We start from the raw sequence: 17287 nt of genomic DNA, 5'->3' as shown, positions 1-17287 counted from the left end.
AGGGAGAGGATCTTATTAGGTTTTTTCAGCAATTTGAAGATACGACGAAACGCTTCAATTATTCTGACTACAATAAATTCTTACTTTTGAAACAGCAAATTTCAGGGCGTGCCTTGTCTTTGATAAATTCCCTGGACAGCATACAGCATTCTTATAACGTAGCAAGAGATCTTTTGTTGAATGCTTTAGCCTCTCCCGTCACTAGAAAATTCAATGTCATCAAACAAATGTCGAATCTGAAACTTGATTACAATACAGAACCGTTTGAGTACATATGGAAAATTAATTCTATTTGCGGATCCATTAGCGCTTTAAAAATAACTTCAGAAGATATTTTGCAGTATTTTGCCTGGCATGGTTTAAATGAGAACTTCCAATCTCATTTAATTCATATCACCAACGAAACCAGGCCATCTTTGAATCAGATAGCAGATAAATTTTTTGAAGCCACTGAAAGGTATTTAACCAGTCAACGACAGTATAAAATTAAACAGAAAGCAAGAGAACTTTGTCCTAAGAGAGCTACAAGTTTTGCTGCAAATATTGATTACCAAACAGGCCCGTCACTGAACGTTTTCAAAGTGTGTCCTTTATGTAATGAGGATGGTGACTCCTCACATCCCATTCACAAATGTGAAAAGTATCCTGAACCTAGGTTAAAAATCAACAAGCTAAGAAATTTGAAGGCTTGTATAAAATGCGGCAGGTTGGATCATAATGAGGATACCTGCAAATTTCACTTCCGGAAACGTTGCAATTGTGGCGCTTGGCGCTTCAGATTTTTATGCATGGGCCAAGAAAGCAGTGGAGTCCTGAGGGATAGTGGTCAAAGTAATGTTAAATTGAAAAAGGAAAATTCTAAACAAAGTGATCGAGTTGTGAAGGAGAGTAATTCAAGCATGATATTTGTTGAGAGATTTTCTGAGTCGTTCAAAGTCACAGACTGTAGCCACGCAATACTTCCTACCTTTTCTTGCATCCTTCAGGGAGAGACAAAGATTCGTTGCATGAGGGACAGCGGGTGTCAGTCAAACTTCATATTAGAGGAGAGGGCAAAGTATGAAAACTTGCCTGTCATAAATTCTGATCTCAGAATCAAAATCAATGGATTTAACTCTTCCAAAGTTTATCATACAAAGTCTTACAAAGTGCCTTTGACGATTGGAGATCATATTTACGAGATTGAAGCAACGGGTGTGCCATCTATTCACACTTCATTGAAATTGCCTGGCTTGCAGAAAATTGTTCGGGAATTTATGAACAGGGGATATTCCTTGGCGGATGACTTCTTGAAGGACGGAAAAGATGAAATTAATAACATAGATTTTATTCTCGGGTCAAATTTTGCTTATTGTCTTCCTGAAACAACAGTTTCATTTGGGGGTAATGAGAATGATGCACCGTCGGTTTATTCCTTGACTGCTGCAGGTGTAATGCTAGTGGGTAACACAGATCAAATTAGGAGCAATTTGAAGCACCTCCCTCCTTGCTTTGGGGAAGAACAGACAAAAGCTGAAGTGCCTTTGTATACATGTGAGGATCTTGCCCTTTCAAGTCATAATTCTTTAGATCCTCTCCTAGATTGTGATGATCTGACAGAAAGTGAAGGCAGGATAGCAATAGTGAACGATGCGGGGAGAATCAATTATGCTTCCTTGGAAAGAGCTACTCAAGAGATCCTTGATAAGTGTTGTACAGATACCTTGAATTATGACACGCAAATATTTCCCGGTAAGGTAGTTGAAAACGAAAGAATAATAAATTATGTTCTTCAAAATACAAGGCGTAACGAAGACGGCAGGTTAATTATGCCACTAATCTGGAATCACAAAGTGAAACATTTGCTAGGGCAAAATAAAACTCTAGCTACTAAAATTCTAAATTCAAATTTCCGAAGATACTCTAAGGGTGATGGAGTAAAGTTGAAATTAATCGACCAATGCTTTAGAGAGCAATCTGAACAAGGCATTATAGAAAGAATTGACAACCTTGATCAGTACTTGGAGGAAAATCCAAATCACAGTTTCTTGGCCCACATGGCAGTATTTAAACCAGAACGTGACACTACAAAATGTCGAGTAGTATTTTTATCTAATTTATGTGAAAATAATCCTTTACAGGGAGTAACCATGAGTCACAATCAAGCCATGCTGAGTGGACCTTGTTTAAACCAAAAGATCACCACAGCTTTATTACAGCTACGCTTTGATTCCAAACTCCTGTGTTTTGATATTAAAAAAGCCTTTCTCAACATATGCCTCTCTGATCTAGATTCCAGCAAGTTACTTTTTCTATGGCATCGTAATGTACAAAAAGGAGATTACAGTATTGTTGCATATCGTAGCTTAAGACTTCCATTTGGTCTTGTTTGTTCCCCTTGCATATTATTACTTGGACTTTATAAGATTTTGATGATTGACACTGATGATGATGACCAGGTAAATTTGCTTAAAAGACACATTTATTCATTAATATATATGGATAATGGCAGTATTACTGCAAATAATAGTGAAAAATTGAAGTGGGCCTTTCAAGAGTTAAAAGGAATATTTGAGCCCTATAAATTTTATCTTCAGCAGTTTGTAACAAATGATACTGAAATTCAAGAGGAAATTGATAACAGCTGTGGCGAGAAAACTAGCAGATCAGTCAAATTATTGGGGCTCTTATGGGATCGAGTTGATGATACCCTATCCACTAAGCCTCTAGTTTTAGATGGTGAGGCAAATACAAAGAGGAATGTTTTGAAAACTATTGCCAGTCACTATGACGTATTTGGCTTTACTTTGCCCATTCTAAATCGAGCACGGCTCTTTCTACATAAATTACAATGTGATTCGTCCTGTACCTGGGACTCCAAATTGCCGGATGCAGAAATTAAAGAATGGAAAAACATATGTCGACAGGCAAATTCTTCTCCCAGCCTCGGAATTAGAAGATTTGTTGGCCAGAGAAATGGAGAATATAAACTGATTGCCTTTACAGATAGTAGTAAGGATATATACGGAACTGTTATCTTTATTCAGGATATCCAGTCATTAGAAGTGAACTTTGTTCTAGCTAAGAACCGTTTTGTGAACAAGCAATTATCTGGGAAGAGCATGCCTTCCCTTGAGTTTCAGGCCATTACTTTGGGTGCAGAAGTGTTAATAGATACCTATAAGGAATTAACTGGGCCCTCATGTGTTGAAGCAATCAACATAAAAGAACTCCATTTGTTTTCTGATAGCTTGGTATCCTTATCCTGGATTAATTCCTATTGTTATAAATTAGATAAGATGCATAAACACAGCACCTTTATCCGTAATAGGCTAGAACATTTAAGTACCTTGTGTGAGACGCATCCTATAAGATTTCAATTTGTTTCAGGTATTGAAAATCCAGCTGACCTTGTCACTCGTGTAGCTTCATATAAAACTACCGTTAAGTCTAATTTCCTCTCTGGGCCAGTGTTTTTGAAAGAATCTGCTAACTTCTATTCAAGTCGCAGTGATATAATGAATATCATTGTACCAAACCCCAGGGCAAAATCAGGGGATGTTGTTTCGGAGAATTACAATCAAATTAATTTCGGCTCCACCGAAGAGGAATGTGCAGAACATTTAGCATCAACAAGTGGGTGTTCTGCGTCTTTCAAATCCGGCCAAATTATTACTGGTGCAGCCGGTAAGGGAGAACCAGAGCACTTGGTGACTGTAAACAAATTTTCCAGTTTGTCTAGGCTTGTATCTGTTTATAGGTACGTGTTTAAGTTTATTGAGAGCCTAAAATGCAAACTTTACTCCAGGTATCCTGAGAGGTATGGAAACCTGAGAGTTCTTGACGAAAACTTGTATGCCAAGGCAATGAATTACATAATTAGAATAGAACAGCACATTTATTTTCCCGAGATATTCAGGTATTTTGACAGTGGTTCTACGTTCGTTAAAGATATCCCAAACATTGTTAACCAACTCAATGTATATCCTGATAATGAGGGAATTCTAAGAGTGAAAAGCAAATTCTCAAGATGGAAAAATGATAAGAATTACAGATTTCCTGTTTTGCTTCCTAAGGATAGCTACATCACAAAATTAATTGTTTTAGATTTGCATGAGAAAATGTATCACTCAGGCTGTTACAAGGTTTTGTCTGAATTAAGAAGACAATTTTGGATTCCACACTGTTTCTCTGTTGTGAAACGCATCCTGCAAGAATGCATACTTTGTAGAAAACTGAAGCAGAGAGCAGCTATTAAACTAAATCAATCTCCCTACAGGTTAATCCGACAAGAACCACCTAGTGTTCCCTTTCGTACAATATTCATAGATCACATAGGCCCTTACTTTGTACTTTACAATGGCAAAAAGGTGAAAGTCTGGATTCTTTGCATAACTTGCCTCTGGTCTAGGGCTATTAATTTAAAAGTTTGTCTTGACATGACCTCAGGTGAGTTCATTAGAGCTTTACAGCTTCATTCATTTGAATATGGAGTGCCTGAATTATGTTTATCTGATCTTGGTTCATCCTTAGTTGCAGGAGCTAACATAATTACTGACTTTCTGAATGATCCAGAAACCCAGAATTTTTTTGAAGAACAAGGAGTACGGCCATTAAAATTTGAGCAATATTTTAAAGGCCATCATCCTCTTGGGGGATTAGTGGAAGTATGTGTGAAGATGGTCCGTCAGTTGCTTCGTTGCTCAATCAAGAAAAATGTTCTTCAAAACAGAGATTTTGAGTTTGTGGTTTCACAAACTATTCACCTGGTTAATCGAAGGCCTATTGCTTTCTCGGAAGGTCTAAGAGATACCAGTGATGACGTAATTCCAAACCCTATTGCCCAAGAGAAGTTAATACATGGCTTGGACTTAATATCTTTGAATCTTATTCCAGCCATGCAGCCGCTTCCCACTAGCAATGATCCTGATTGGTCTTTAAACACTGACCCTATTGATACCATAAGAACAAGTTATGAGAAACTGAAGAAAGTGCGCACACATTTGATAGAAACCTACAATGCAGAATTTTTGAATAATTTGATGACTCAGGCTGTCAATGATAAAAGTAGATATAAGCCGGTTACCCACAAAAAATTACAGGTAGGGGACATTGTACTGATAAAAGAGGAGAATTGCAAACCTACCAATTTCCCATTGGCAGTTGTTAAAGACGTTAAAACTAACGTACTTGATGAAGTAACTGACGCTGTTCTGCTTAAAGGTAAAAACAGGGAGATGGTTCGACGACACGTCACATCTTTAATCCCTATATTAACGCGCAAGGAAATGTCACAATCAAATATTAAAACATTGACAGATCATATTTCTGTTAATACTACCGATCCCACGGCAAACCTGGGGGAAGATAAGCCTCAGAATAAAGAGAGGCCCAAGAGGAAAGCTGCTCTGCAAAGCATGCAAAAGACTCGAGGTATGATCAGTGACATTTGAGGAACCTTTCAGGAACATAACTGTACATAGTTGGGTTTATTAATTGTACATAATTTTGCTCATTTCACAATTATATATATATATATACATATATAATTTGGGATTAGTCCTACATTTACTAAGGATATAAATGTAGAACCCTTGGCCTGGAATGTAAAAGAAAAGGCTGAAATTTTTCTAGTTATTCCAGAGTTCTACATTTAACAAAAAATTAAATGTAGAACCCTTGGTGTGGAGTGTAAAGAAATATCTTTATGCTTTTCGTATATTTTTGTTTGTATTGAAAAGTACATTGTGTCTTTTGTTTACTTTGGTGGTGGTTGGAACTATGGGCATTTGTTTAATGGTAATTTGTTTTATGACTATAGGATAATTTCCGACTGTTTACTATTGAGCCTGAATAGTTCTTTAAACTGACTGTTTGACAGTTAAATATCCACTCACTGTGCCTTTTGAGTATTTATATTCAGCGGTCCAGAATCCAGAGGAGGCAGATTCCAGTAAGACAGATTCCCAGCGGGGTAGAGTCGGAGACCAACAGAGAAAGCAGTCCGGAAAGGAGATTTTCTGACAATTTTTTACACTGAAGATTTCAAGTGTCATGGAGCGATAAACTCCACCTAGACCAAGCGATAGGACTTCATGTTCGGAGAGAAGCAACACGAGCAACTGGACTTATCATCTATCCACGAAAGACCAGGATCTAAAGAAACGTAAGTCAGTTGAGAGACCTTATGCAGGCTCAATAGGATTGATCTGTTTCTTAGATATAATTTACGCTTGTTATAGTTTAAATTATGGTCGCCAACACGTCAAAAAAAATTAAAGTAAAGGATTTTAGTATTATAATTACCATTATACTTGTGCCTTTGGTTTGTAAACCAATAGTGTTTCATTTTGACTAAGATTAACTACGAACGTAATTTATATATTGTTTTTCTTATTTAGTAACGAGTGTTCATTTACGAAATTTACGTTTTCACGAAGCTAGCTTGCTGAATTTCATTCCCTTCACGTTAAATTTGTCGATTAATTTCTTACGTTAAATTGATTTTTTCAAGAGGTGTAAATTCTTTTTTATTATTATTTTAGGTCCTTTACATATGGTAGATGAGTTACTGTGGAGAGGAAGTGGTGCATACATCCGAAGACAGCTTTTCGGGTGATTTCCTCTCAAGACGAGAAACGGCAGTTCAACATTTATAATTTCACTTATTAAACTCAATAGTTTTCTTTGACTTTGGTTTAAATCCTCATTGTCAATTCATAATTTTTACCATAAAATGTATTAATAACAGTGGTTGTGTACGGTAATATACCCAGCAAGGTTCGAAACGAAAAACAATCAGTATAGAGGACCAATTGTAAGACGTTAAGAACGAGTGAGTGGAGGTAGCCGGCCATCATGGCGGCCTCGAGAGGGCCGCGAACAGTAACAATTAAAAACTTAGATATAATAAAAACTAAGGGCAAGGCTACCTCCAAAGACTCAAAACTCATAGATCTGGTACTTAACTTAGATGGAGAGACAGTAGAGTCCGACATCATAGATAAATCCTGGGTAAAACCGAGAAAAAACCACCACGAAAAACAAATCAGTGTAAACTGGTTGTGCTATGAAAAAGGAGTGACGTCACAAGAGTGGGTTGAACTGTTGGTAGTAGAGATCGGAGTTAGGTGTTGAACGGCACCTCGCTGTAACAGGGACATTGAGAGGAGTTATCTAAATGGTGCGAGGCCTCTGGTTGTGATTTATCACGCCCCAGTATATTATACCGACACATTAGGTGAGCGAGCTGGGTTCAACCTAGTATTCCTATACAATTTTTTCTCTGGTAAATTCATAGCAATTTTTAACTTAGAAATGATGTAAAAGGAGCATTTCACTAGGCGGCACAGGTCGGAGCCCAGAAATTCCTAATTAAACTATCCAAGTAACCTAATCTATTCAGTTAAGCTTTAGTAAAACATAAATGAGATCTATTGCCTGCCTCATCAGTCTTAATTTTGTTGAAAACATTGGTGAAAACGGTTGCCTATTCCTTGGGGTTGTAATTGACTGCCATCTGATTTACCCCAAGGAAGTATTCTCGAATTTTCACCCAAAATCATTGCAAATTTAATTGTATCATTACTATTACTAGTAAAGCTAAAGCCCTAGTTAAAAAAGTAGGATGCTATAAGCCCAAGGGCTCAATACGGAAAGCAGCCATGTGAGAAAAGGAAATCAACAAACTATATACAAGAAATTGTGATAAAGTATAAAATATTTTTAAATCAGCTACAAAATTAATATAAATAGGTCATATATAAGCTATGAAAAAAGATCTATGTCAACCATTTCAACAGAAAAGTATTAGCAACAAGTCTGAACTTCTGAAATTCCACCAAATCAATCGCCAGATTAGGAACCTCGTTCCACATTCTGGTCATAGCTGGAATATAACTTTCATTGTGCAGTACTTAGCCTTATGATGGAGAAGAAAAGACTTAAAATTAACTGTATACCTATTACTACATACAGATGGTACAATCCTGACAGGTATGAATGTAAAAGATGGACAAATATCAAGACTCTTAAACAAGATTCACATAGGGAACAGATGATAGCTTCAGCATATCTATTTAGACATTTTGTCAGATGACGTTCATATCCCGTTTCTGAAGATGTACCAGAGAGGTGTGCAAGTGTTTTTGTGTTTTGTGAAATATACCATCTGTGTTCATGATTAATTTCTTATGCAGTATAATAAAGTACACAAATGCTGAATTATGCATTTGTAGAGGCTGAAAGAAAACTATCAAGAATTTCCTGTTGATAGACCATAGGTATATTCCATACCAATATTCACCTGTGATGGCCCGGGTCTTACACAAGGTAAGGCAATCTATACAGACAGACAGACATACCAATAGTTTAGAAAATATGATTATAAATTTCTATACAAAATCCTATTGTGGGAAAACTAAGTGTGGAAAAAAAACTTCAGGGAAGACCTCCACATCATAGATATCTCGATTTTAACCGAGGGGACTGAGGCACCAACAAGTCAGAAACCTACAATGTTATGTTTCGGTCGTCAACATTCACACTGTTTTGATTAAGCTCAAGAGAGATTTCTATATTGAATTTATCAGTACCAAACTACCAATACCACCTCAGTGATCAGGTGCTACACCCAGCACTGGAGAGTACACCCCAACTGAGAGTAGTGAACAAAAATCAATACAAAGACAATTATAGTATGGATCGTATGGATCGAGCTATTCTAAAGTTTGCCAGCAGCACAACAAATATAATTCTAAGGGTCATTTTCATCATAAGTTTACAAACAACCATTCAGGTTGGATCTTAAAATTCCTAACTAACACGGACTTGTGATTAGGCAAAGAGATGTAAACAAATTATATGTAAATTCTAAAAGTACAACTTACATCCAAAATTAGAAAATAATTTATCCTAGAATATGATACTTAAGAAAACAGGAACCATTGAATATTTCATACAACTACTTTGGCTGAGCATACATTGGATCTAGTTTTGAGTGTAAAATGAATATTGGATCTGATATAAATGTAGAAATGAAATGCACTATCCCTCCAGTGCACAAATTTTATACTTTTAGATTATACTTGCAGATACATGCAGTGGTGATTGATTGATTTATTGTTTGAGTTTTCTGGTATCCTGACATCTAAGGTACGCGAACCACGTTCCAAGGAGGTGGATTAACTTCCAACTGTGGGCAAGTGATCTCAGCTTCGTATGAGGAGAGATAACTCCAACTTAGAGGAAAGATCAACTCCTTTCAGACTAAAGGCCATGCTTAAGGCTGAGCAGTAACCTTTCACTGCTGAGACCGTGAGGAACTTTTCCTCCCAAAGGCATACAAGGACTCTGCTATTACTTGAATAGTGGCATTGAGGGTAAAGATACTCCTTCCACGACACCAACCACGGAAGACTGTCCACTTTGACTTGTAGACTAATGCAAAAGGATCTCTGGAGGTATCCAGACATCCTTCTTGCAGCTCGTTGTGAAAAGCCTCTCTGAGAGAGGAGATGCTGGATAGTCTCCATGCGTGAAGACAAAGGGAAGTTACAGCTTTGTGAAAGATGTCCACTTGTGGTTGTCTAAGTAGATCTGGTTGTGGAGGGAGTTCCCTTGGCAGCTCCATCAGGAGATGCAGAAGGTCCAGGAACCATTCTGCATGATGCCATAGATGAGCTATGAGCGTCCTGTACAGGTTGTTGGATGCTCTGGTTTTGATGAGCACCCTTCACATCAGACAGAATGGGGGAAAGGCATACACGACGATGTTGTCCCACCGTTATTGGAGTGCATCTTGCCAGGGAGCCTGAAGATCTGGGACTGGGGAGGAATAAAGCAGGAGCCTAAAGTTCATGGGCATCGCAAAGAGATCCACAATCAGGGAACCCCTGGAAGTCAGGATTTTCTTGGCTATCAGATAATTCAAAAACCCTTCGGAGCCCACTATCTGAGTTGCTCTGCTCAGATTGTCTGCGAGCATATTCCTTTTGCCTGGAATGAAGCATGTGGATAGGGACACCAAATGTTCTTCTGTCCACCGTAGTCTCTACTGCCCGATGGGATAGGGGCTGTAAAAATGTACCGCCTTCCTTGTTTAGGTATGCCACTACTGTGGTGGTGTCACTCATCAGCACCACAGAGTGACCTGCCAGGAACTGTTGGAACTGTTGAAGAGCTAGGAAGGCTGCTCTCATCTCTAGGAGATTTATGTGCTGGTACCTTTCAGACTCGGAATATAGCCCGGAGGCTGTGTAGTGGAGAATGTGGGTCCTCCACCCTTCTTTTGATGCGTCTGTATAGAGCATCAATTCCGGGGGAGAGACAAGGTCTGTCCCTCAGCGGAGGTTCTATGTCACCCACCACAGATGATCCGTCAACTGCTCCTGTCCGATAGGAACAAGAGTATCCAGGGACCCATTGTGCTAGTTCCACTCAGATTACAGTTACCACAGAAGAGATTGAACCCTGAGGCGATTGTTGGGCACTTGACAGAGCAAGGGAATCTAGGTGACCTAGAAGACAAAACCACTGTTGAGCTGGAAGCTGGAGGAGGGGGTTGCCACCTTCCTCAGCCTGTGTACTCTGTTGTCTGATGGAAAGACTTTGAGAGGGATGTAGTGATGACTTAGAGATTTATCAGCAATCCCCAGATCATGACAAAACTCGAGTAGCCTGTCTCAGGGTCGAACAAGGGTCGCCAACGAGTCTGCTAGAATCACCCAATTGGTGAGGTAACAAAGAGGATAAATACTGATTCTGAGAGGCCAGGTTGAAATTAGGGCAAACACTCGTTCAGACCTGAGGTGCTGTCAAAAGGCCAAATCACAGCACTTTGAACTGGTATTGCCTGTTCTCGTATATGATCTGGAGATACTTCCTTGAAGACGGATGGATTGGGATTTGGAAGTATGTCTTGCATACCCAGGGCGCACGAAGTCCGGGGGCATTATTGCCTGAATGACCGTGTTTGCCGTCTCCATCTTGAACGGAGTTTGTCAAACAAACTTGTTCAGGGTTGAGATATCAATGACTGGTCTTCAGTCTCCATATGCCTTTTTCACAAGAAAGAGTCGACTAAAGATGCCTGGTGACCCATCGAGGACCTCTTGGAGGACACCCTTCTCCAACATGGAACTGGATCCCACGTCAGTGGAGGGGAAGATTGTGTAAACGTGACGCGATACCCAACACACATCACTGAGATTCTCCAAGGATCTGCCACGAGCTACATCCACCTCTGCCAGCAGTGTTGAAGGCATCACCCCCTGGTGGGCTGGCGAGAGGAATGCTCCCCCAGCAGGAACAGCCTTTGCAGCTCCCCTTTCCACCTTTCCCTCCTCTGGAGGGTTTGGACCCCTTTGGATCTATGGCAGGAAAGGGCTGCCATGACACTTTTTTGGATAACCCTGCTGTTCTAGTGCCCAAGGATTTGTTGGGCTGAGGATGCTTCTTGGGAGATGGAGGAGCCTTCCAATAGGGCCTGGTCATTAATGCCCCATGAAGGAGAGAATCCTTAGTGGAATATCTCCAACACTCAGCCGCCCTCTCGACATCCTCTGGCTTGAAGAGAGGTTAAATTCAGAGTATAGTTCCTGAGCCTGGACACTTCAGCTCTAAGAATCTACCTGTGAAACCTTTCATTCACAGCATGTCATCTCAAGAATTAAATTTGCCAACAGGCTGACAACCTGGTGGGAAAGGATCTCCAAGTTCAGAGTGCCTGACAACAGAAAGGTCTCCATGGACCTTGTACTCTCCTTGAACAAATCCTCAGTTTGTACAAAGTGGCCTGCATGGCGTACTTTGTGACCTCAGTGACAATGAGCTCTGAGTCAGAGAAAGTGCCCGAAAACCCAGAAAACCTCTCTATGGGGATACCTCCCGAGAGAGCCTCATGAGAGGGATTCAACGTCAAAGAAAGGATAGGTTTGTCTTCGACCTCTTAATGCCTCTTCTGTTGAACAAAAGGAGGGAGAAGGAGCCGAGACAAAGAACCAGAACGTAGCAAACTGGAGGAGGGCAATGTGGGAGAATGGCTTCTTACTGGTTGCCGTCAATCCGTTAGACCAAGGCATGATGGTAGTGGTCTTAAGGATCTCTGGGTACCATACATATGGTCCAAGACCATGACCCTGCCTTCCCGAGGAGCTGCCTCCATGTTGGAGAACCCATTGATAACCCTCATATTGGCTAGGACTTACCAGAATGCAGATTCGGACTGCCGACACTCCGCTTCAAACTTGACCTTCAGACTTGCTACCCAAGGGAGGTTTTCTTCGTCAGTTCCAGGATGTTATCCACCTCCAAGTTCTCACCCATAGGAGACTGGGAAAGGATCAAGGTCATCAACAGGGATGTCGCCAAAGAAACTCGCCACACGAGAACTTCTGCCCCCCCACCCCCTCGTATGAGAGCCTTGCGTGAATTAGAGTTTTTATGGACCGTCTTTGTATTCTTATGCTCCAAACATGACAGCAAATAATCCTCCAGCAAGAAAGGTCTGGAGGGTACCTGTCATTCTTTAGGGGCCTAAAACTCTCTTACTTGGGGTTCAATGTTCAACGGAGGAGGTATGGAGGCAGGCCGTGGTCTTAATGGCTAATCTTCCAGCTTTGCCGAAAAATAATCCCTATTAAATAGCATTAGGTTGGTTAGTAATGGAATAATTAAGATCTTTAATGATTCCAAATAGGCTACAGGATCAATAAATTGAAAACATCAAAGTAAACCTCAAAATTATGCATAACTTGAATACATATAAAACAACTTCCTTACTTCTCTTGTCAAATGATTCTAAGAAAACTTACCTGAAATAGACAAAGCTGAAGATCCAATTACAGCTTCCCGCCTTGCTACCATTCCAATAACTCCAGTTACATTTCCATCGGGCAGAGCATCTCCCCATACATTATCTTGTGAGAGAAATGCTTTGTATCTGTAGGGGGAAATTAACAAAAGCATGGAAAAAACAATCTAAAGCATTCAAATCCACAAACTTAAATGATTCATTTGCAGCAATATTATTAATTTCATCACTAGATCAAGATGCATTCCATTTGGGTGTTTGTCTACCTACACTCAGTGAAGACCATAAAAAAGAGAGGTACATCAGCTCACAGAACCCAGTGATACTTGTGTAACCAACATTAACTTAGAAATTAAAACAAACCAAAAAACGGATTTTGAGCGAAGCGAAAAATCTATTTTTGGGTGAGATAGCCATGGTGTCCTGATGGAAGGTTCCTTTTTGGTAGCTTCCTTGGGTATATAACTACTAGATATTCCCAGAGAATTTAACCACAGGTTATCACAGAATTCTAACTTCTGGAGCGAGTATCCTAAAGGTTTCCCTTTAAGAAATCGTATATCAACAGGGGACGCATGTATTAACGCCCCACATAGCTATCTGCACCCCACATAGAGTTAACACTTCGATGTGTAGGGGCGGAGAATAGCTGGGGAGCCGTTCCACAGCTAATCTCGTCCGTGGCTACTTTTGGTACTCGAGACGTAAACAAACGGGCGCCATTGCTAAATGACGTCACGTCCGTCCTCATCCTGAAGCCAGTTGCTTGCCGATCACCATGATACAGCAGGACAGGGTGGGACCTGAAAAAACTGGACGCCATGGTTATCTCACCCAAAAATAGATTTTTCGCTTCGCTGGAAATCCGTTTTTTGGGCTCAAGCCATGGCGTCCTGATGGAAGAATACCAGAGAATCAATGTATCCTGGTAGATTTTCCCCTTGTAGTGTAAGTGCCGAGGGCTTTGAACAGGTTAGCATAGTAATCTCAATAGAGGAACCGTAGGGAAGAAAACTTCCTGCCCCCCTGGCAGTGAAGTCCCAACGGACCATGCTGAAGATCAAAGTGGTAATCGAAGGGCTACCCACCTTGCTGGGAGAACATGAAGAACTCGGAGACAAGACTGAATGGTTGGTATTCATATAGGAACATTCTCAAAAGCAGACAAGTGGTGGTTAGGCACAGTATGTGAAGAGAGAGAATCGTCTGGTCTCGAAGGCATGATGTAAGTAAGTATTCGGGTAGGAATATTACATTGCAGAGGTGAGTATATAATAAGGATTGAATCCTTAGTAATCTTCATCGTATATAAGAGGAAGGGGATAACAAAACTATGACAGTCATGTATTTCATAGTATAAGTAGGAGCGGATTGAGACGCACAAGTAATAAAATAGAAATTTTATTTCACAATTGCAGAATATGGTAATTAAATGCAATAAGTATGTAAAAGTAATTTACAACAAATTATAATGTACATAGTAATGAAAGACTTGCTCTTGAATGTGAAAGAGAATTTCAAATCATTAGTAGGCACTCGTTCCAAAGGAACGTCAGTCTTTAAAAAGAAAACACATCATGCTCTAGGCATGCGGCACTCATGTGACGACTATGACATTTCACCTGGGAGAAGAACAGTATATGAAAAAGCACTAAGTGTCTTTGAAATCACTACGTATCACACAAGGGTCAACATAGGCACCCGAGGAGTTATAGTCCCAAGTAACTCACTGTTCTATGCAGAGTTAGGTGCAGGTTTCATAACACTACCTGCGGCTACCACAAAATGTTTGACTTCGTGCACTTGTTTCGCATAATGTTTGAAGAAAACACGCGAGGATTTCCAGCCTGTGAAACTCTTGAGGCTTTCGAAATCCATACTCTGAAACAAATTCTGAGACGATGCAACTTTTCTAGGATCGTGACCTGCGGGTGTACTGTCAGGATTCGCTCTGCGAATGAAGTAGGTGATTTTCGCTCGTAGTTGTTTCAGTGACAGGTCGCTGCCCGATGTTTCTCCTTTGAAGAGTTGGCCTCCACCAAAGTCAGAAGTTCTACAAAGATAGACCTTGAGGCTCTCTACTGGACATAGAGAGGCATCTTCTTTCAGGGGGCAGATTCTCCAAGGGCCCCATCTTTTGGTGGGTAGTTCGTTTTTGGCAAGAAACGTCGGATCCGGGAAGAGGGTAAGGTCTCCTGAATCTGTAAACAGAATGTGACCCTCGTCCCTTGATAATGCCACTATTTCGCTGACTCGGGCTCCTGAGGCAAGAGCAAAAAGAAAAATAACTTTTTGAGTCAGATCCTTGAGAGGGCACGAATCATTGTCCAAGTTGGAGGCAAAATGGAGCACCTTGTCCAGGGACCAGGAGATCGGTTTTGGTGGGGGTGCTGGGCATAGACGAGCGCATGCCTTCGGCAGTTTATTGAAAATGTCGCTGGACAGATCAATCTGGAAGGCGTACATTAGTGGTCTAGTCAAGGCCGATTTGCAAGTAGAAATCGTGTTGGCTGCCAAGCCTTGTCCATGAAGGTGAATGAAGAAGGACATGCAAAAATCGATGGTGATTTCCATAGGATTTTTTGCCTTGACGAATGAGACCCATTTTCTCCAGGATGATTCGTATTGCCGTCGTGTGGATTCGGTCTTGTATTCCTCGAGGAAGTCAAGACTCTTCGTCGATATCCCGAACCTTTTCTTCACGGCTAGGGAGAGAAAATCATGAGATGAAGGTCCCTGACTTTCAATGATGAAGCGAAGACAGTCGACTTCTGTACTTGCTGGGAGAGAACTAGGCCCGGGAGAGGGATCAGCGAGGGTTGTAGCTCCAGGACTAGGGGGTACCAGTTGCTCCGAGGCCACTTGGGAGCCACTAGGGCTGCTGTTCCTTTGAAGGTTCTCAGTTTGGAGAGGACTTTCAGCAGAAGGTTGGTGGGAGGGAACAGGTAGATCTTGGACCACCTGTTCCAATCCAGTGACATGGCGTCCACTGCTTCTGCCTTGGGGTCCTCGTACGGGGCCACATATCGAGGAAGTTGATTGTTGTCGATCTGAAGTTCTGGGACTTGGCGAGTTGATTGTTGTCGATCTGAAGTTCTGGGACTTGGTGAGTTGATTGTTGTCGATCTGAAGTTCTGGGACTTGGTGAGAGATGAAGGAGAATGATCTTGCGTCTAGAGACCATTCCGACTCTATCGGGCTTGTCCGAGATAGAGCATCTGCCGTCACGTTGCGGAATCCTTGTAGGTGAACTGCAGACAGGTGCCATTTCTTCTTCTCTGCCAGACGGAAGATTGTCAGAAGCACCTGATTTATCTGGGGCGATCTTGAGCCTTGGCGATTGAGACATCGAACTACCACCGAGTTGTCTAGGGTTAGACGAATATGGATCGATGGAGGCGGGGAGAGTTTCTTCAGAGTTAGAAGGACCGCCATGGCCTCCAAGATGTTGATGTGAAACGTCTTGAATAGGGGAGACCATGTTCCTTGAGCCTGTTTTTGGTGGGAGTGACCTCCCCAACCCTCCAGCGAAGCGTCTGTGTGGATGTTGAGTGATGGAGGTGGGTGTTGAAGAGGGATGGACCTTTTCAGGGCCTTTGCTTCCGACCACGGCTTTAGGAGCAGCCGAAGTCTGTTTGGGAGCCGTCTCTTGAGGTCTCTTCGAGTGATGGATGCGGAACGTCTCCAGACTCCCGCAGCATCCTTTAGCTGTGCACGTAGCACTGGGTTAGTCACTGAGGCGAACTGTAGAGAGCCTAGAACTCGTTCCTGCTGACGTCTTGAGATCCGTTTGGATTTCAGCAGTCACTTGACAGACCCTGCTATTTCCTTCCTTTTCTTCTGGGGAATGGAAAGGCGGTGGTACTGAAGGTTCCACTAGATTCCTAACCATTGGAACTTCTGAGCTGGAGAGAGGCGAGATTTCTTCGCGTTTATCTTGAATCCCAGGTGTTCTAGGAACTGGGTAACTTTGTTGCAGGATCTTAAGCAATCCTCGGGCGATGGAGCCCAGACTAACCAGTCGTCGAGGTAGGCCATCACCTGGAAGTCTCGGAGGCGAAGCTGTTGAACGATGGCGTCCGCCAGCTTTGTGAAGATCCGAGGGGCCACGTCGAGGCCGAAGGGCATGGCCCTGAAGGCGTAGCTTTTCCTTTGGAGTCGAAATCCTAGGTAGGAGGAAGCGTGGTGGTTCATTGGAACGTGCCAGTAGGCATCCGCCAGGTCTATGGAGACCGTGTAGGAACCTTGAGGCAGAAGGGTCCTTATCTGTTGAAGAGTCAGCATCTTGAACTTGTTGTTCGCTATGAACTTGTTAAGGGGGGATAAGTCTAGAATGACTTTGAGCTTGTCGGAGTCCTTCTTGGGGACGCAAAACAGTCTCCCTTGGAACCTGGTTGACTTTACCCTCCTTATTACCTTCTTGTTCAAGAGATCTAGAACATATTCTTCCAGAAGGGGGGTTGATTGTTGGAAGAATTGCTGGAAGGTTGGGGGTGG

At 41.6% G+C, this 17287-nt stretch overlaps 1 protein-coding gene across 6 annotated transcripts in view; it reads right to left on the bottom strand.

Moving 5' to 3' along the window:
• LOC137650247 (probable glutamate receptor) overlaps nt 1-17287 on the bottom strand; it is a 220340-nt gene that overhangs the window by 101487 nt on the left and 101566 nt on the right. For all 6 annotated transcript variants that reach the window (XR_011045945.1, XR_011045946.1, XM_068383527.1 and 3 more), the window contains one exon: nt 12792-12919. Coding sequence is in view for 4 of the 6 variants with exons in the window: in XM_068383527.1 (XP_068239628.1) it covers nt 12792-12919 (128 nt within the window). In the remaining 2 variants the exon portion in view is untranslated. The remainder of the gene's footprint in view (nt 1-12791; nt 12920-17287) is intronic.

Source organism: Palaemon carinicauda, chromosome 11, assembly GCF_036898095.1.
Source record: "Palaemon carinicauda isolate YSFRI2023 chromosome 11, ASM3689809v2, whole genome shotgun sequence".
Classification (NCBI taxonomy): Eukaryota; Metazoa; Arthropoda; class Malacostraca; order Decapoda; family Palaemonidae; genus Palaemon; species Palaemon carinicauda.
This window is presented reverse-complemented; position numbering and strand designations above follow the sequence as displayed.